The sequence below is a fragment of the Anopheles gambiae genome, chromosome 2 (assembly GCF_943734735.2).
Source record: "Anopheles gambiae chromosome 2, idAnoGambNW_F1_1, whole genome shotgun sequence".
Classification (NCBI taxonomy): Eukaryota; Metazoa; Arthropoda; class Insecta; order Diptera; family Culicidae; genus Anopheles; species Anopheles gambiae.
Genome location: NC_064601.1, coordinates 33494156 through 33513684, shown reverse-complemented (window position 1 = coordinate 33513684; position 19529 = coordinate 33494156). Strand labels below are relative to the sequence as shown.

The window sequence follows — 19529 nt, the reverse complement described above, 5'->3', positions numbered from 1 at the left end:
TCGCGTAATTTTACATTTCGTTTATTATCTTACATCACATGCCACATGTGTGTGATTTACAGTAAAGGAAAAAGATAATAATATTTCATTTAACGTATTAAAAAAATGCAACTTCCCCCATCTGGCAGAGCCGAAGCTGGGGAAAACACAAGGAAAGCGGTCGAGTGAAAATTGAACAAGAGAAACTAAGAAACTCCACCATCCGTCCTCCCACCTTGCAGTGGAGAGTGTGTGTGTGTGTGAATTCATTTTTGTAAACGATGTAAACTATATTAAGCTCATTTCTATTACTGCTCAACTAAGTCCCGAAACTGTTCAAAACTTAACAAAAAAAAATGCACGTGAATAATGAGATAGACAGTTAGTTGGTAGATTGAAGAAAATCGTTTCGCTAACAACCGATCGACGGAACACTAATTAATTGGCCTGCTGCGCTCAACCTCACGCACGCACATACACACACATTGGGAGATTTTGTTTTGTCTCGGAGGAGAAAGAAGGAGAGGAAACAAGGCAACAGCAACAGCCCGTCTCCATCGGCCTACTGGGTCGGTGAAAACTCGGTCGGGGCTAGGATGCGGCAGTGCATTTCGCGGATCAGTGGCACAGTGTAGGCGACGCATTCGTCCCAGCCGGGCGATCGCCAGGCCGATTCGCGCGTTTCCTTTCGTCCCTGCAAATCCTTGTAGCCTGTGGAAATAGGGTGTGACAAAAAAAATGTGTATCAGTTGTGTGAGAGTTTTGTGAGTGCAAGGTAAAAAGGGCCGCAGTAGCTGCTTACACCAAATGTGGTGCACGTTGTAGAGGCGCCCGATCTGCGAAAAGTAGCCCGCGAACGCTTCGTTGTTGTTCTGGCGGTGGTTGATCGCCCGGGCCCAATTGTTGCCCCACTCGATCATCGTGCCCGGCTTCAGCCGGTAGGAACGGATTTCGTAGATGTTTTTGCCTTCGCGCAGCTGCAGCTGCGGCCAGTAGCTAAATGCTAGCAGGTACTGCAAATGCCGGGACCGCAGAAAGGTGCCCCGTTCCTGCATCAACTGCACGTAGCTCTGTGGGGAAATTGTTTTGGTAGGGCATTAAGAAACGTTGGCTGCAGTGGTGCAGTGGTTATCTCACACAACCTTATCGCTGCTGAGCTCTCGCTTCGCTTGGTCCACCATTTCGAAGCCGCCGGTATAGCGCCACAGGTGCAGACATTGGTCCAGATCGCCCACCTCCACGTTCCACGAGCCTATCAGCTCCATCGACAGGTTCCCCTTGGATTGTACGATTTGGACCGTGTTTTTGCTGTGGACCAGGGCAGACAAACAAGTCGAATTATTCATATGGAACGGCACCCCGGGCGGATAAGACATTTCCGGCATCATCGCTGATAACGCACACACACACACACACACGCCATATCAGCGCATGAATTTTGCTAAACCGTCTTAGCCGGGGCCTCATTGTGGCCGTACAGTGATCCAATTGCCGATTTCGATTGCGTCTGTGCGCGGTTGCATACTCACTAGTTTTCCAGATACTTTCCGACCGAATCCGGGCGGACATTGTGCGTGTGCAGCTCGTAGATGTCGAACTTGTCGCTCAGCATCCGGCTGTGGGAGTTTTTCGTCGGCTCGATCTTGCGAACCATCAGCTTGCTCAGCCATGACGATTCGTCCTTGCTCAGGGCGCTGCTCGTCGCCAGTGTCCTTCATGGTGTACCGCAGCGGTCATAGGCAAAGTGGACGTCACAGCCATCGTGTCGATGGTGGTCGTGGTCATCGTCATCGACCGTCATCGTTCGCGCAAAAAAAAAGAATGAATGCCAAAAAGGGGTACAAATTACTATCCAGCGGTGGCCGTCGGCATGAGTTATTACGCATTTGCGCAGGTGAATATGGTGTTGGTGTTGTTTGTTTATAGTCATTTTTGTAATCACCAACATCATCGCCTGGAAAATGCGTACAACTTTTGCACCTTCTCTATCGGCCATATAAATATATGTTTTGTTACCTAACCGGCTGCGGCAGAACGGCCCGTGCGTGACGTAGAGATGCTAAGGACATGGTGAAGGTGGTGATGACGGTGTTGCTCGTTCTGCTGTGGCCACTTTTTAAAGAAAAAACACTTCCGCTAGCTTCCTATCCACACACACACACACGGCTTCGCGGTCAAAGTTCACCGACCCCGTAACCCTAGTCGATCTGGTTGTGTGTTCCGGTTAGGGAATGAATGCGGGCGGGCACACTACAGAAAGACCGGAACGTTTGTTGAAGGGACCTGCTCCCACCGTTCGTTCGTGCCGTTTGTGGGCCGCACACAAGTAAACAACACACAACCACACGGGCAGGTGCAACGCAACAGCTTTCGGTTCGGTTCCAGCCGGGGTGGATGTTGTTTCTATTATTATCTAGCGACTGATTGTGTAAAAGATTATCTACGCACTTGGTGTCTGGGCCGTGGCGGAGAGCAGCAGAACCGTGTGCAGGCGGGTCGAAAGGACGGGAAGAAAACAACAAATAATCCCAGAAGTTGTGTTATCATATTTTGCCACCATTTGTCTGGGCTGGGCTAACTTTTGACTCAACCCTGACAGCACTGAGCGCGCAGATCAGCTGTTGGACGTTCTACATAAGGTTTATGAAGGACAGTGGAGTTATATGTCCAACTTTATACGCTTTAAACAATCTATTTAAAATTCTTTGCATGAAATGGCCGTTTACTTAATTGTTATTAGAAAAAAACAGCGCCGATTTGCCGCTTTCTGTGAGCTACCTCCGATGTAGCTCAGTGTTCCTCCGTAGCTCAGCTCGCTGTACCCCTGCTTGACAGCTGCCCATCTCCAATCAGATCAAAGTGTGTTTTGATTCTTTTCGTAAACAAACCCCCAAGCACGCTGTCCGGACCGGCGGCAATCATGCGAAGACCACTGCGCTTGGTTTCCAGGGCAATGGCAAAGTTAGCGCGCGTGTGCCTTTCGCTGCGGGCCCGCTTCTCCACCCAGGTGCGACCGTTGGCGGCCGTCCCGGGCCAGGGACCGGTGCCCGTGGTAACGTGCAAACGGCAGCAGTTCAACCTCTACCAGCACGAACTGCCCGCCAGCCCGGAACGGATCAAGTTTGGCGAACTGCCGCTCGCCTCCGACGGCTGGCGGCACCGACGCTCCAATGGCGATTACTTCATCATCCACCCGGTGCAGCGGGCGTACGAGGCGTACGGGCTGAGCAACCTTACCTTCCCGGAGCTGGGCATTAGCGAACCGTTGGTGGAAAACCTGAAACAGCAGCACGTCCTGTCGCCCACCCACTTTCAGGTGGAGGGCATACGGGCCATGCTGGACGGGAGCCATCTGCTGCTGGCCGCTGAGACGGGATGCGGCAAAACCTACACCTACCTGGTGCCGGTGGTGGAACAGATTCTGCGCCGCCGGTTGCACGAAAGGCAGCGCGATTTCAACACACCCCTGATGCTGATCATTACGCCCGGTCGCGAGCTTGCGCAGCAGATAGGGGCCGTGGCGGCGAGGCTTACGGATGGCACCGGTATCAAGACGCGGATAGTGCTCGGTGGCCGCACCAAGCAACAGATGCTGAATCCATCGTTCGAGGACATCGACATACTGGTGGCGAGCTTCGGCGCAATCAGCAAGCTAATCACGAGCGGCATCTACCGCATGGAGGAGGTCCGGTACGTGGTGCTGGACGAAGCGGACACGCTGCTGGACGACAGCTTCAACAGCAAGCTGTTGCACCTGATGAAGCGCTTCCCCTTTCACAAAAACCATCTGCAGGATCTCGGCGAAGGCATTCACGGTACGCAACTGATCCTGGCCGCGGCCACCATGCCCTCCAACATGGAGGAGCTGCTCGCGAGGCTGGTCAACGTGGCAACGATCGAGCAGGTGCTGAGCCCTAACCTGCACCGCCTAATGGGGCACGTTACGCAGCGCTTCATGCGCGTACGCAAATCCGACCGGCCGCAGATACTGCTCGATCTGGTGCGCAAGGACGCGAAGCGCAATGTGCCGACGATCATTTTCAGCAACAAAACGCCCGCCTGCGACTTTGTGTCGATGCACCTGAACGGGCACGGACTGCCGTGCGTCAACCTGAACGGTGACATGATACTGAAGCTGCGGTTGGGCCAGTTCGAAAAGTTTCAGCAGGCCGAGGTGAACGTTCTGTCCACGACGGATGTGGCGAGCCGCGGGTTAAACACGATCCGTGCGGCACACGTGATCAACTTTGACTTTCCACTGTACACGGCGGACTACATTCATCGGGTTGGGCGCATCGGGCGCATCGGCAGCAGGAACGATTGTTTGGCGACGAATTTGATCTCGAGCCAGGCTGAGATTGGAGCTGTGCAGCGGCTGGAGCATGCAGCAAGGACAACGAACGTGCTGCGGAATGTGGATGCAAATGTGAAGGGTATTATACGGAGGAGAATGCAGAAACTGAGCGGAATGCCCAACGAAGGGGATATACTTACTGTAGGCAACCAGAAGGGATAAAGTAATAAAGTGTACAAATAGTGAAGCGTAGGAAAAGTTCAAATGGCATTTATTTTGAGCTGAAATTAGTGAGTAATGGGAGTTTTTATAGCATTTCATCAACTTAATTTTGTACTTTTGATAGCGAAACATAGCGGCTGTTTTGGAATTGGGTAAAAGATTTTTTAAGGCCCCCCCTATGGCAATCGAAGCAGCCCTGACAAGAAAAACGAGATAGTGTGCGGTTGATCGGTCATGCAATCTGTCAAATATTCAAAAAATAAAGTTTGTTTACATTTTGAACCGAACGATAGCTCTCACGATGTACAACGGCGAATGATTAAAAAAAGGCTACATCAGTGATGAAAATGTTGTGTGTAATGTGTAAAATAAACAGCCGAAAAATTATAAATGGTGGTAGAATCGACTTCGCACGCCTGAAAGCCGTTTAGGGTAAGTAAAGCATAGCTAATATTTGTAATATTAAATCAATTAAAGCGGTGTTTTCTATGCAGCTGTTGTGCAACCGTGTTGAGCCGGCGAACGTTCGAAAGCGGGAAGAAAGAATGCCGGCAATCCAACTAAACGATGTTCGATCATGGAAAACAAGGTAAGTTATAATGAACGTAATCCGCACGGTATCAAAAACTCCTCGCGTTTATTTTTTTAACCACTGGTTTTTTTCTATAGTTAAAAAGCATACAAAGCTCGCTCGCCGTTGGACGCTTGGACAATTACATTTACAATCATTCGGTGATCAGTTTGCGAAACGTCTTGCCACACGCCTGGTACAGGCCCTTCTTGTCCGCCCCGGCATCGATCGTGGACTGATTGTTCGGCAGCGTCAGCATCATCACCTTCATCTGCGGGTAGTTGTGGTACGGCACAGTTCCGGTCGCCATCTCGATCGCGGTAATGCCGAACGACTAGAAGCCGTATCCGTGGTCCCGCTCCGTCTCCTCCGGCGCCATCCAGCACGACGTGCCGATAAACGTGTGGTACACCTTCTGCCGCGACATGTCTCCATCGGTGACGAGCCACGCGCTCATCCGCTATATTTAAGGAGCCGTCGTCGCCGGGCAGTATGATGGCCACCTTGATGTCCACGTAATGAGCAATGCGAAATGTGCTCTCAATTGGCAAGCGCACAGCAAGAAACGTTACCGACAGTCTTTGTCGCCGTGAAAATGCTTCTAATGCACGGGTGAGTTGCATTATAACTACAAGCATACGTTTTTTTTCCTTTCTTTAATTTCAGCTAATGCCAGACGAACGATCGAATGACTGTTGCTTCGGAAGGGAGGTCGCATTAGAGATACCGACTTGGACATGATCCAGTCGGTCGGTTGCAGTTGCTCCATGGTGCTTCGGATAAGGCAACAACGGAGAAGCGCTCCGGACGCTCCGGAGAAGCTGATCGAGATCGGCGAAGCGGTGTAGTGTTGTGATATAGTGATTGTGTGTACATTTAAGGTGTAAAGGGTGATTAATGCTAGTAACGTTGTGTAATGTTATGCAGAACAAAATGCAGCATAAATGGCGATGAGCCAGCATTGTTTAAAGGTGCCGGATGTTATACGTTAGAGCCGTTCTTTGTGGTGTGATGTGTTAACATATTAAACCAGTATTAGGATTAGGATATAATTAGGATTTAAACCAGTGCCGTTGAATAAAATAGTGTACAACAGGTTAGAAAACATTCCGTGTATTTTGTTTTGTTTTTTTAAAGCTCTTTCGATTACCTATTACGGAAGCAAATATGTTTCACTAATGTGCAAAAGGTAAGGAATTAGTGATCGCGTTGGTAGGTAATTGCTCGTTTACGGTGTTTCTCCATTTGTATTTATTGTTTCTCGCCTGCTGTGTTTGGTTCCCCATTCCTCATAATGGTGCGTACGTTTCGTTAACAATGTGCATTAGATGGTGATGTTACATGATAAGTAAATGTTGAGCGTGTTGGCGGGTTTCAAAAAATATTTTACTTGTCCTGCTCCGTTGGTTGTCTGGCTGGCTGGCTGGCTGGCTGGTTGGATGGCAGAATGGCTCACTGGCTGGTTAGTGCAGACTATGATCGGATGCGCATTTCCCTACGCCGCAGTGCCGGGTGCATCATACGTCGGTGTTGGGTTGCTGTTACTGGGCCGAGCGTATGCGCGTGCACACGTGGGAATAAACGACACGCAACCGTGGTGATATCACAGAAACTATATATTTTGTTCTATTTCATCATAAACAATTCTTGCCATTAATTGCTGTTTTTAGGTATTTTATATTGCATCGGTACTATTATCGTGTTCAAAGGCTTTTTCGAGAAATGCCAATACATAAATCGGTTAGTCCGTTTATATCGGTTTCTCAAACCCCTGCAAGCAATGGTCAATCATTTCAGTCTTAAACTTTTGACGAACGTAAGTATAAAAAACACCCTAATGGATTGATATGTTCAATTCCTACTCATGGCCTACTCATTTTCATTTGGTTGTAAAAATACTGCCTATACATTGTTTCATTTTGGTTTTCTCCCTCTCCATCTATCTCTTGATAGGAATGCCTGGTCGCTAGCTGCAGCTTCCCATCGATGTAGGCACACGATCTTCGAGATTTTACTTCACCTGATCTAGCCATCGAACTCGCTGTGCTTCCTTGCTTCTAGTACCGAACTGAGAGCCGCTCGAACACCTAGCTGCTGGGGCACGAGGCTGCCTTCTTCACAACATGCTCCAGCCATCGCAAACAGCCATGTCCGGTGCGCCATACGGCTTCAGTAAGCTCGTGGATGATCATTCGCATCCACACCCCATGCTCGAATTCACCGCCAAAGATGATCCGGAGGATGCGTTGGCCGTCGTGTTTCGCCGCTGTCCTTTGCATGCTGTAAAGAAACATACCTATTCATCGTCGGCCAATGGTGCAGCACGAGCGCAACGTGATACATCGTGACATCATCCGGAAAACTTGCAGCTGGGGCACGGTGGTGATCTGAAGATAGCTGATTTTGGTTGTTCAGCCGCACACAAAAACTGTCGATCTATGGAATTTGGGCGTGCTGGCGTAAGGCCCCGTTTTTGGCGACCACGTATGAAGAATCGTACCGTAAAATTATGAAGCTGCAGTTTAAGATGCCGCCAGATGTAACGAAGCCGGCGGCCCATCTGATCTCGCGACTATTCGTTAAGGATCTGGCCAGCCGTATGCCGCTGAAACATGTTGCGTCCATCCCTGGATTCTGCTGCACGTGCACAAAAAGTAAATAGGAATTGCTGCTACTATGTACCATATATCGTTATGTTCTCACTAAGTATGTTTATAAGATACCTGTACCTTTTAGTTTTTTAAACCCTATCTCTTATAAGAAGTAGTGGTATTTGAATTGAATATGAACAAGGCAAGTGTAATGATAAGTAATGTTAATTGTTATTTGTGTGTTCACTCAAATGTTATTATACTTTCTTCATGTTCAACATCTGTTATTATTTCAATTATTAACAATAAAATATGGCAAAATATTTTTTAAGCTATAGATCGTCTTTGTATTGAATGAGTGCAATTGATGGGTTTTGCATTATGATGATCAAGACCGTGACCAGCCACTCGGGGTGCCTTTGGTGCCTCAGTTCTGTATGAAGGAGAGCGTAGAAGGGTATGGCTATATTCTTTTCGGCGCTGCCATGCACCTTTCGGTGCAACGGTAAGATAGAGTTAATGTTTTTTGCACCACTGAAGCACACACCAACCAGTGATTGACTATCCGATTAGGTGATACGAATAAGTCTTGTAAGCATTTATACATAACGTCAGCATGACCACGTTTGTCGGCTGTAGCGGAAATAAAGCATAACAATTATTTATTTGTAACGATATAAATAGGAAGAAAGTGCAACGCTGTGCGGTCCCGTGATACAGTCATCAATTCGTACGACCTAATAACATGCCTGTCATGGGTTCAAAACTCATACGGTCCGTCCCCCCGTAGCAAGGATCAACTATCCGGCTGCGTGGTACCAAATCAGTTTCGAAAGCCTGTACAGGTCCACATGTTCGCGTCGTTAAGCCAAAAAGAAAGAAAGTGCTGCGTTGTCGTGATGGATACGGTAAAAGTGCTTCCGTCTTAACAAAAGGTGTTCTATCATCTACCAAAATTGTTGTGTGAGAAATGGAACTAGCTTGCAAAAAGGTTTGGTCAGTCTGATTCATGAAAAAAAAAAATCAAAATAGTTAGGTGTTTTTACTTCTCTTTTTCCGTTTTGGACATAACTGTTTTCACTAATGGTATGCCTGTACCACTAATCGATTTATCAATGTAATTAAGCTATTGATTACCCACATCAGGATAGTCAGTCCTATGTATGAGGGGGGCGGTCCATACGGGACTTGAGCCCATGACGAGCATGTTGTTTGGAAAACTAGTTTAGTGCATAACAATCAACTTATTTTCCTTCATTGAAGAACAGAGAAGCTGTTGTGGTCCGATCGAACTTAGCCATTCTGTCCATCTGGGAGTGCCACTCAGCGATAGCAGTCGACGGCTTCCGTATGATGTGTGCGTGGAAGGATGTGCGTGAGTTACAGGTCGCTGACCAGACGATTGAGAGAGAGATAGTGCAAAATAGAGGGAGATCTAACCTACAGCGCACATGTAGTGAGTATTCAAATAGGACTAACGGGCCCGTGCTATTCATTTATAATTAGGGAATAAAGGATTTTATATGTTTGTGTCAATGCAAAGTAATCGTTTTCATCATTGTAGTAACGTCCATGCATCCGACATCAAAGAAGCCAAAGCAATCAGAAACCGATTGAAGATTTTAAAGCTCGCAGGCTACAGCGGGCATTAAGCACTGTTGTGGAAGGTCAGTGTTTTACGAACAAGAGCCCAACTGCTTAGGAAAGGACTGTTCGAAGGGGAGTGGTTAGTACCAACATGTGATCGTCCTGATGATAGTTTTAAGAGTGTGTTCCTTTAGTCAAATAATTATTGTTTAAAATACGGTCGAGTAAAATACGTATGTTTGTCAATGATAATAAAAGGTCAAGGCTAAGTATGTAGAGAAAAAAAAATAAATAAATAAAAATAAAACATAGTCCCCCGATCCTGTTAGTATACGATCGTCAACAATTGACGTCGCATTCCAGCTAGCACCACGAGGAGGTAGGATTCGGAGTTCCAAGATAGCGGTTGCATAATAATACATACGCTTCCTGGCATTAGCTAGCCAGCTGGAAAGAGCTCGATGAATTTAAAGTGTTTAAAAATACGAAGAACAATATGTTAATACTTACTCAAACTCCTGAACTGATTGGATGGCACGCAAGATGGCAATGAAATTGTTGGGCTGTGCTCGCTTAAGCTGGTACTCGCGTATATATTCTATTAATGCTCCCCGGTTTGTGCCTTTAGATCTTAAAAAGGGCTTGACCCAGCGCCATAAATTCTCGATGGTCTGTGTGTGTACTAATGGATCGCTTGGGTCGACAAAATTTTCGGAATGGTTTATCATCTCGTGCTCATACCCTTTTCCGTCTAATCCGATGTAGGCACGCCAACCATCCGTCACAATTGTCGTTCCGGGGGCCACATTGTTCATTATAATGCCCTGCAAGTTGCCAGCGTCGCGTTTCTGAACCAGCTCCAGAAAAATCTCTTTTGTCTCCCGACAAATACCACCGACCAGCCAAACCTGGTTGTTGTCCGCGATCCGTCCTCTGTGGTACTTCCGTTTGGTAATGACGGACTCGTCGATCTCCACAGTGAGCCCTTCGCCTCCGATCTGTTGTCGGTGGGTTTCCACATATTCAGCGCTTATTTCACGGAGTATTTTGAACCATTTTAGAATGGCTGTCTTACCTACAATGAGATAAAAATAAAACAGAACAAAAAATTAATCAAAACCGACTGATTGAAAAAATACTAAAAATAAATTACCGGCTGCACATTCAGCTTCCGCAACCATCCGCGTCGTATTTCGAGACCACTCGAAGGTTATCTCCATCAACTGGGATAGAGACAGCCTCGAATTTTTGAAAATACTATCCGTGCGGACAGTACATTCCCAGCCGGTGCAGCTCGATGTAGGCTTGCAAATCCATTTGCAAGCATTGGAGCGCTTGGTTACCTTCAGCTTCATTTGTCTCTTGCACTTGCTGCATTGTTGCGTTGGCGGCAAGAGTTCCGCTTCCTGCAAAAGACGAACCAACCCTTCCTCATCCGCGGTTAGCTTCTTCAGGTCACTGGAATTTTTGACTGCTGCAAATATATCCATGGTTAATGGTTTGTCCTGAAAATAAAACTTTCAAAAAGAGAGAATCTTTAATCTGTACACCACTTTGTTGATCAAAACATTCAACTACATACGGAGCAATATTTTCCCGCGCGATCTACACTTCCACACATAACCGATTTTACTCATTCGTTAGTACAATACATTTAAACACACTCAACCGATATCGACGATTGATTGTGTGGTTTGTGAAGTAGTGATGTCCTGCTCGACCCGCACCAACCGGATTGGAGACATCCGGAAGCAACTCGGAGTCGTTCGAAACGACCCGTAAGATTCAAGCAGGTTCAGTAGGTGCAACGATTCCGGAAATCCGGTAGGTGCAAGAAAGCAGTCTCGATTCCGACACGTTGGTGCATTTCGGGTCGGGTCAAGGTAGGTTCAATACTCGACCAGAAATCGCTGCACCAACGGGTCGAAGTCGCTTGTCACCTACTCATCATTCGGGTCGACCCGAACTCGTTACACCCGCGGGTCGGAATCGATTACAGCGCATAATAATGCAGCGCTGCGCATAAGGTGCAGCGATTTCTGGTCGAGTATTGAACCTACCTTGACCCGACCCGAAATGCACCAACGTGTCGGAATCGAGACTGCTTTCTTGCACCTACCGGATTTCCGGAATCGTTGCACCTACTGAACCTGCTTGAATCTTACGGGTCGTTTCGAACGACTCCGAGTTGCTTCCGGATGTCTCCAATCCGGTTGGTGCGGGTCGAGCAGGACATCACTACTTCACAAACCACACAATCAATCGTCGATATCGGTTGAGTGTGTTTAAATGTATTGTACTAACGAATGAGTAAAATCGGTTATGTGTGGAAGTGTAGATCGCGCGGGAAAATATTGCTCCGTATGTAGTTGAATGTTTTGATCAACAAAGTGGTGTACAGATTAAAGATTCTCTCTTTTTGAAAGTTTTATTTTCAGGACAAACCATTAACCATGGATATATTTGCAGCAGTCAAAAATTCCAGTGACCTGAAGAAGCTAACCGCGGATGAGGAAGGGTTGGTTCGTCTTTTGCAGGAAGCGGAACTCTTGCCGCCAACGCAACAATGCAGCAAGTGCAAGAGACAAATGAAGCTGAAGGTAACCAAGCGCTCCAATGCTTGCAAATGGATTTGCAAGCCTACATCGAGCTGCACCGGCTGGGAATGTACTGTCCGCACGGATAGTATTTTCAAAAATTCGAGGCTGTCTCTATCCCAGTTGATGGAGATAACCTTCGAGTGGTCTCGAAATACGACGCGGATGGTTGCGGAAGCTGAATGTGCAGCCGGTAATTTATTTTTAGTATTTTTTCAATCAGTCGGTTTTGATTAATTTTTTGTTCTGTTTTATTTTTATCTCATTGTAGGTAAGACAGCCATTCTAAAATGGTTCAAAATACTCCGTGAAATAAGCGCTGAATATGTGGAAACCCACCGACAACAGATCGGAGGCGAAGGGCTCACTGTGGAGATCGACGAGTCCGTCATTACCAAACGGAAGTACCACAGAGGACGGATCGCGGACAACAACCAGGTTTGGCTGGTCGGTGGTATTTGTCGGGAGACAAAAGAGATTTTTCTGGAGCTGGTTCAGAAACGCGACGCTGGCAACTTGCAGGGCATTATAATGAACAATGTGGCCCCCGGAACGACAATTGTGACGGATGGTTGGCGTGCCTACATCGGATTAGACGGAAAAGGGTATGAGCACGAGATGATAAACCATTCCGAAAATTTTGTCGACCCAAGCGATCCATTAGTACACACACAGACCATCGAGAATTTATGGCGCTGGGTCAAGCCCTTTTTAAGATCTAAAGGCACAAACCGGGGAGCATTAATAGAATATATACGCGAGTACCAGCTTAAGCGAGCACAGCCCAACAATTTCATTGCCATCTTGCGTGCCATCCAATCAGTTCAGGAGTTTGAGTAAGTATTAACATATTGTTCTTCGTATTTTTAAACACTTTAAATTCATCGAGCTCTTTCCAGCTGGCTAGCTAATGCCAGGAAGCGTATGTATTATTATGCAACCGCTATCTTGGAACTCCGAATCCTACCTCCTCGTGGTGCTAGCTGGAATGCGACGTCAATTGTTGACGATCGTATACTAACAGGATCGGGGGACTATGTTTTATTTTTATTTATTTATTTTTTTTCTCTACATACTTAGCCTTGACCTTTTATTATCATTGACAAACATACGTATTTTACTCGACCGTATTTTAAACAATAATTATTTGACTAAAGGAACACACTCTTAAAACTATCATCAGGACGATCACATGTTGGTACTAACCACTCCCCTTCGAACAGTCCTTTCCTAAGCAGTTGGGCTCTTGTTCGTAAAACACTGACCTTCCACAACAGTGCTTAATGCCCGCTGTAGCCTGCGAGCTTTAAAATCTTCAATCGGTTTCTGATTGCTTTGGCTTCTTTGATGTCGGATGCATGGACGTTACTACAATGATGAAAACGATTACTTTGCATTGACACAAACATATAAAATCCTTTATTCCCTAATTATAAATGAATAGCACGGGCCCGTTAGTCCTATTTGAATACTCACTACATGTGCGCTGTAGGTTAGATCTCCCTCTATTTTGCACTATCTCTCTCTCAATCGTCTGGTCAGCGACCTGTAACTCACGCACATCCTTCCACGCACACATCATACGGAAGCCGTCGACTGCTATCGCTGAGTGGCACTCCCAGATGGACAGAATGGCTAAGTTCGATCGGACCACAACAGCTTCTCTGTTCTTCAATGAAGGAAAATAAGTTGATTGTTATGCACTAAACTAGTTTTCCAAACAACATGCTCGTCATGGGCTCAAGTCCCGTATGGACCGCCCCCCTCATACATAGGACTGACTATCCTGATGTGGGTAATCAATAGCTTAATTACATTGATAAATCGATTAGTGGTACAGGCATACCATTAGTGAAAACAGTTATGTCCAAAACGGAAAAAGAGAAGTAAAAACACCTAACTATTTTGATTTTTTTTTTCATGAATCAGACTGACCAAACCTTTTTGCAAGCTAGTTCCATTTCTCACACAACAATTTTGGTAGATGATAGAACACCTTTTGTTAAGACGGAAGCACTTTTACCGTATCCATCACGACAACGCAGCACTTTCTTTCTTTTTGGCTTAACGACGCGAACATGTGGACCTGTACAGGCTTTCGAAACTGATTTGGTACCACGCAGCCGGATAGTTGATCCTTGCTACGGGGGGACGGACCGTATGAGTTTTGAACCCATGACAGGCATGTTATTAGGTCGTACGAATTGATGACTGTATCACGGGACCGCACAGCGTTGCACTTTCTTCCTATTTATATCGTTACAAATAAATAATTGTTATGCTTTATTTCCGCTACAGCCGACAAACGTGGTCATGCTGACGTTATGTATAAATGCTTACAAGACTTATTCGTATCACCTAATCGGATAGTCAATCACTGGTTGGTGTGTGCTTCAGTGGTGCAAAAAACATTAACTCTATCTTACCGTTGCACCGAAAGGTGCATGGCAGCGCCGAAAAGAATATAGCCATACCCTTCTACGCTCTCCTTCATACAGAACTGAGGCACCAAAGGCACCCCGAGTGGCTGGTCACGGTCTTGATCATCATAATGCAAAACCCATCAATTGCACTCATTCAATACAAAGACGATCTATAGCTTAAAAAATATTTTGCCATATTTTATTGTTAATAATTGAAATAATAACAGATGTTGAACATGAAGAAAGTATAATAACATTTGAGTGAACACACAAATAACAATTAACATTACTTATCATTACACTTGCCTTGTTCATATTCAATTCAAATACCACTACTTCTTATAAGAGATAGGGTTTAAAAAACTAAAAGGTACAGGTATCTTATAAACATACTTAGTGAGAACATAACGATATATGGTACATAGTAGCAGCAATTCCTATTTACTTTTTGTGCACGTGCAGCAGAATCCAGGGATGGACGCAACATGTTTCAGCGGCATACGGCTGGCCAGATCCTTAACGAATAGTCGCGAGATCAGATGGGCCGCCGGCTTCGTTACATCTGGCGGCATCTTAAACTGCAGCTTCATAATTTTACGGTACGATTCTTCATACGTGGTCGCCAAAAACGGGGCCTTACGCCAGCACGCCCAAATTCCATAGATCGACAGTTTTTGTGTGCGGCTGAACAACCAAAATCAGCTATCTTCAGATCACCACCGTGCCCCAGCTGCAAGTTTTCCGGATGATGTCACGATGTATCACGTTGCGCTCGTGCTGCACCATTGGCCGACGATGAATAGGTATGTTTCTTTACAGCATGCAAAGGACAGCGGCGAAACACGACGGCCAACGCATCCTCCGGATCATCTTTGGCGGTGAATTCGAGCATGGGGTGTGGATGCGAATGATCATCCACGAGCTTACTGAAGCCGTATGGCGCACCGGACATGGCTGTTTGCGATGGCTGGAGCATGTTGTGAAGAAGGCAGCCTCGTGCCCCAGCAGCTAGGTGTTCGAGCGGCTCTCAGTTCGGTACTAGAAGCAAGGAAGCACAGCGAGTTCGATGGCTAGATCAGGTGAAGTAAAATCTCGAAGATCGTGTGCCTACATCGATGGGAAGCTGCAGCTAGCGACCAGGCATTCCTATCAAGAGATAGATGGAGAGGGAGAAAACCAAAATGAAACAATGTATAGGCAGTATTTTTACAACCAAATGAAAATGAGTAGGCCATGAGTAGGAATTGAACATATCAATCCATTAGGGTGTTTTTTATACTTACGTTCGTCAAAAGTTTAAGACTGAAATGATTGACCATTGCTTGCAGGGGTTTGAGAAACCGATATAAACGGACTAACCGATTTATGTATTGGCATTTCTCGAAAAAGCCTTTGAACACGATAATAGTACCGATGCAATATAAAATACCTAAAAACAGCAATTAATGGCAAGAATTGTTTATGATGAAATAGAACAAAATATATAGTTTCTGTGATATCACCACGGTTGCGTGTCGTTTATTCCCACGTGTGCACGCGCATACGCTCGGCCCAGTAACAGCAACCCAACACCGACGTATGATGCACCCGGCACTGCGGCGTAGGGAAATGCGCATCCGATCATAGTCTGCACTAACCAGCCAGTGAGCCATTCTGCCATCCAACCAGCCAGCCAGCCAGCCAGCCAGACAACCAACGGAGCAGGACAAGTAAAATATTTTTTGAAACCCGCCAACACGCTCAACATTTACTTATCATGTAACATCACCATCTAATGCACATTGTTAACGAAACGTACGCACCATTATGAGGAATGGGGAACCAAACACAGCAGGCGAGAAACAATAAATACAAATGGAGAAACACCGTAAACGAGCAATTACCTACCAACGCGATCACTAATTCCTTACCTTTTGCACATTAGTGAAACATATTTGCTTCCGTAATAGGTAATCGAAAGAGCTTTAAAAAAACAAAACAAAATACACGGAATGTTTTCTAACCTGTTGTACACTATTTTATTCAACGGCACTGGTTTAAATCCTAATTATATCCTAATCCTAATACTGGTTTAATATGTTAACACATCACACCACAAAGAACGGCTCTAACGTATAACATCCGGCACCTTTAAACAATGCTGGCTCATCGCCATTTATGCTGCATTTTGTTCTGCATAACATTACACAACGTTACTAGCATTAATCACCCTTTACACCTTAAATGTACACACAATCACTATATCACAACACTACACCGCTTCGCCGATCTCGATCAGCTTCTCCGGAGCGTCCGGAGCGCTTCTCCGTTGTTGCCTTATCCGAAGCACCATGGAGCAACTGCAACCGACCGACTGGATCATGTCCAAGTCGGTATCTCTAATGCGACCTCCCTTCCGAAGCAACAGTCATTCGATCGTTCGTCTGGCATTAGCTGAAATTAAAGAAAGGAAAAAAAACGTATGCTTGTAGTTATAATGCAACTCACCCGTGCATTAGAAGCATTTTCACGGCGACAAAGACTGTCGGTAACGTTTCTTGCTGTGCGCTTGCCAATTGAGAGCACATTTCGCATTGCTCATTACGTGGACATCAAGGTGGCCATCATACTGCCCGGCGACGACGGCTCCTTAAATATAGCGGATGAGCGCGTGGCTCGTCACCGATGGAGACATGTCGCGGCAGAAGGTGTACCACACGTTTATCGGCACGTCGTGCTGGATGGCGCCGGAGGAGACGGAGCGGGACCACGGATACGGCTTCTAGTCGTTCGGCATTACCGCGATCGAGATGGCGACCGGAACTGTGCCGTACCACAACTACCCGCAGATGAAGGTGATGATGCTGACGCTGCCGAACAATCAGTCCACGATCGATGCCGGGGCGGACAAGAAGGGCCTGTACCAGGCGTGTGGCAAGACGTTTCGCAAACTGATCACCGAATGATTGTAAATGTAATTGTCCAAGCGTCCAACGGCGAGCGAGCTTTGTATGCTTTTTAACTATAGAAAAAAACCAGTGGTTAAAAAAATAAACGCGAGGAGTTTTTGATACCGTGCGGATTACGTTCATTATAACTTACCTTGTTTTCCATGATCGAACATCGTTTAGTTGGATTGCCGGCATTCTTTCTTCCCGCTTTCGAACGTTCGCCGGCTCAACACGGTTGCACAACAGCTGCATAGAAAACACCGCTTTAATTGATTTAATATTACAAATATTAGCTATGCTTTACTTACCCTAAACGGCTTTCAGGCGTGCGAAGTCGATTCTACCACCATTTATAATTTTTCGGCTGTTTATTTTACACATTACACACAACATTTTCATCACTGATGTAGCCTTTTTTTAATCATTCGCCGTTGTACATCGTGAGAGCTATCGTTCGGTTCAAAATGTAAACAAACTTTATTTTTTGAATATTTGACAGATTGCATGACCGATCAACCGCACACTATCTCGTTTTTCTTGTCAGGGCTGCTTCGATTGCCATAGGGGGGGCCTTAAAAAATCTTTTACCCCAAACACAACAGTATATCCCCAAGCTGTCGGAATTTCATCAACACAAACAGTGTGGCCAGATTATTTTTGCGGTCTTCATTAGGAGAACCAAAATTTTATCTATTATTTTCGGTAGTTTTAGAAACACGAAACTCAGTTAAAAAGAAGTCCCAGAGTTAGAAATCCATCCTCAGTCCCATATAAAACAGTAACACTATTTCCGATTTAATGGCATCTGACGAAACACAGCCAAGGGCCTTATTTGTCACTGTTAAACTTCTTGTTCTGATCGCTAGTGATTTCAATATTTTCATATGAAGTTTAACTTTTAAAAAGAATGGGTAAATTATTTTAGTCTTTCTTGTTACTCGTTACTCTATCAGTATTATAAAAAAATCTGTGATTTTCGGTAGGAAAAACAAAACATCGGTACGAATACATTATTTCTGGTCACTCTGAACACAAATCTGATGTAAACAAACGGTGTTGTAACTCAGCTGGGCTCTAGTGTGCTGCGGACCGAAACACGCAAATTACGCTCCCGCAAGGTTCACGCACTGGAAAACGGCGTTCGGTAGGCGGAAAACCATGGCCACCCTTTTACCGAAGCCCGTCGATCCGGAGGAGGCGGCGGCCAAGCAGAACAGCGCCACCAAAACGGAGGGCATATTTTTCCCCGGCTCCGATCTGGACGAGGTGGCCAAACATTTCATCGGTAACACTCACCGGTAATGGATGGCACGTGGTAACGCGCTTTACGCTTTGCTTGCTAATAGTCTTTTTATTGCATCCATCTGATTGTAGCTATCGGGAAAACATCATCATACCGAAAATGTACGGCGTGGTGCAGATAAAAACCAACGAGGAAAAGCTGGTGGAAGCCGCCTTCGAGAGCTGTGCGTTCAAATCGTTCATGAGCTGCGTGCTCGGGTACGGGTTGGGCGCGGCCATCGGGCTGTTCAGCTCGTCCGTCAATCCGAGCATTGCCGATCCGATGGCGGGCGATAAGCAGCAGACGGCGAGGGAAATTTTCCGCGAAATGCGGGCAGCGACGCACTCGTACGGCAAAAACTTTGCCGTCATCGGGGCCGTGTTTGCGGCGGTCGAGTGCGCCATCGAGTCGGTACGTGTCCTCCATGGTTGATGGGTTAATAGGAGCTTTAGTTTCATGTTTGGGGGTGCTTTTTTCATTGCAGAAACGTGGCGTTTCCGACTGGAAGAATGGTACCTACGCCGGAGCGGTGACGGGAGGATTGATTGGCCTAAGAGGTACGTATGAGTGGCACACAGGAACCGGACCAAACAGACCAATAATGTGTGGTTTTTGTGTGTTTTTAGCGGGAGTCAAGGCTGGAATTATTGGAGCAGCGGGTTTCGCTGCGTTCTCCACGGTCATAGATTACTACATGCGACACAGATAAATGCATACCAAGCAGTGCAAAAAGCAAATATTTTTAAAATGTTGTAGACTTTCAGGCATAATAGGCATTACGGAAAACCGAATAAAATAGATCCCTATCGCTAGCCCGAATCCACCAAGCAGTGAATGACATTATTATTCAATCAAAAGCAAGTGTGAGAGAGAGAGGAGAGAAAAACACATTTCATTCCAACTTTTGCCATAAGTCATCCGGCACACGTCAAGCCAGCGGGATGGATCCGTTGGGAGATACCCCAACACTAAACTTGAAAGCTGCTCGCCTCCCGCTGGAACCCACCGAACGCATGCGCAGTAACGCGGTAAAGGCACAGCAGCCAAAAAAAA

The 19529-nt window shown here is 46.1% G+C and overlaps 5 protein-coding genes and 1 long non-coding RNA gene across 7 annotated transcripts; 3 read left to right on the top strand and 3 right to left on the bottom strand.

Moving 5' to 3' along the window:
* Window positions 1-5: 5 nt before the first annotated feature.
* LOC11176059 (protein NipSnap) lies at window positions 6-2794 on the bottom strand. 2 transcript variants are annotated; one of them, XM_061663634.1, is made up of 5 exons: window positions 1996-2794; window positions 1509-1691; window positions 1122-1287; window positions 782-1049; window positions 6-690 (listed from the first exon to the last, which is right to left on the bottom strand). In XM_061663634.1, exons 1-5 carry the CDS (start codon window positions 2046-2048, stop codon window positions 542-544), a joined length of 819 nt encoding a protein of 272 aa, XP_061519618.1. In that variant the 5' UTR covers window positions 2049-2794; the 3' UTR covers window positions 6-541. The 2 variants fall into 2 exon arrangements, with proteins under 2 accessions (XP_061519618.1, XP_061519617.1); XM_061663633.1 differs by having other exon boundaries at window positions 6-1049; window positions 1996-2505.
* LOC1273871 (mitochondrial import inner membrane translocase subunit Tim22) lies at window positions 586-19295 on the top strand. Its single transcript, XM_312898.6, has 5 exons — window positions 586-754; window positions 18178-18492; window positions 18569-18887; window positions 18961-19033; window positions 19103-19295. Exons 2-5 carry the CDS (start codon window positions 18353-18355, stop codon window positions 19183-19185), a joined length of 615 nt encoding a protein of 204 aa, XP_312898.3. The 5' UTR covers window positions 586-754; window positions 18178-18352; the 3' UTR covers window positions 19186-19295.
* LOC1267546 (probable ATP-dependent RNA helicase DDX28) lies at window positions 2561-4525 on the top strand. Its single transcript, XM_306103.6, has one exon. It carries the CDS (start codon window positions 2900-2902, stop codon window positions 4493-4495), a length of 1596 nt encoding a protein of 531 aa, XP_306103.5. The 5' UTR covers window positions 2561-2899; the 3' UTR covers window positions 4496-4525.
* Window positions 9620-10947, bottom strand: LOC133395078 (uncharacterized). The gene is made up of 2 exons (XM_061663635.1): window positions 10398-10947; window positions 9620-10319 (listed from the first exon to the last, which is right to left on the bottom strand). The coding sequence occupies exons 1-2, from the start codon at window positions 10732-10734 to the stop codon at window positions 9751-9753; spliced, it is 906 nt and encodes a 301-aa protein (XP_061519619.1). The 5' UTR covers window positions 10735-10947; the 3' UTR covers window positions 9620-9750.
* On the top strand, window positions 11485-12721 carry LOC133395079 (uncharacterized). The gene is made up of 2 exons (XM_061663636.1): window positions 11485-12034; window positions 12113-12721. Exons 1-2 carry the CDS (start codon window positions 11698-11700, stop codon window positions 12679-12681), a joined length of 906 nt encoding a protein of 301 aa, XP_061519620.1. The 5' UTR covers window positions 11485-11697; the 3' UTR covers window positions 12682-12721.
* Window positions 15875-17785, bottom strand: LOC133395081 (uncharacterized). The gene is made up of 3 exons (XR_009767191.1): window positions 17503-17785; window positions 17346-17440; window positions 15875-17265 (listed from the first exon to the last, which is right to left on the bottom strand). It is a non-coding gene; the product is annotated as an uncharacterized LOC133395081 (long non-coding RNA).
* Window positions 19296-19529: the final 234 nt, after the last annotated feature.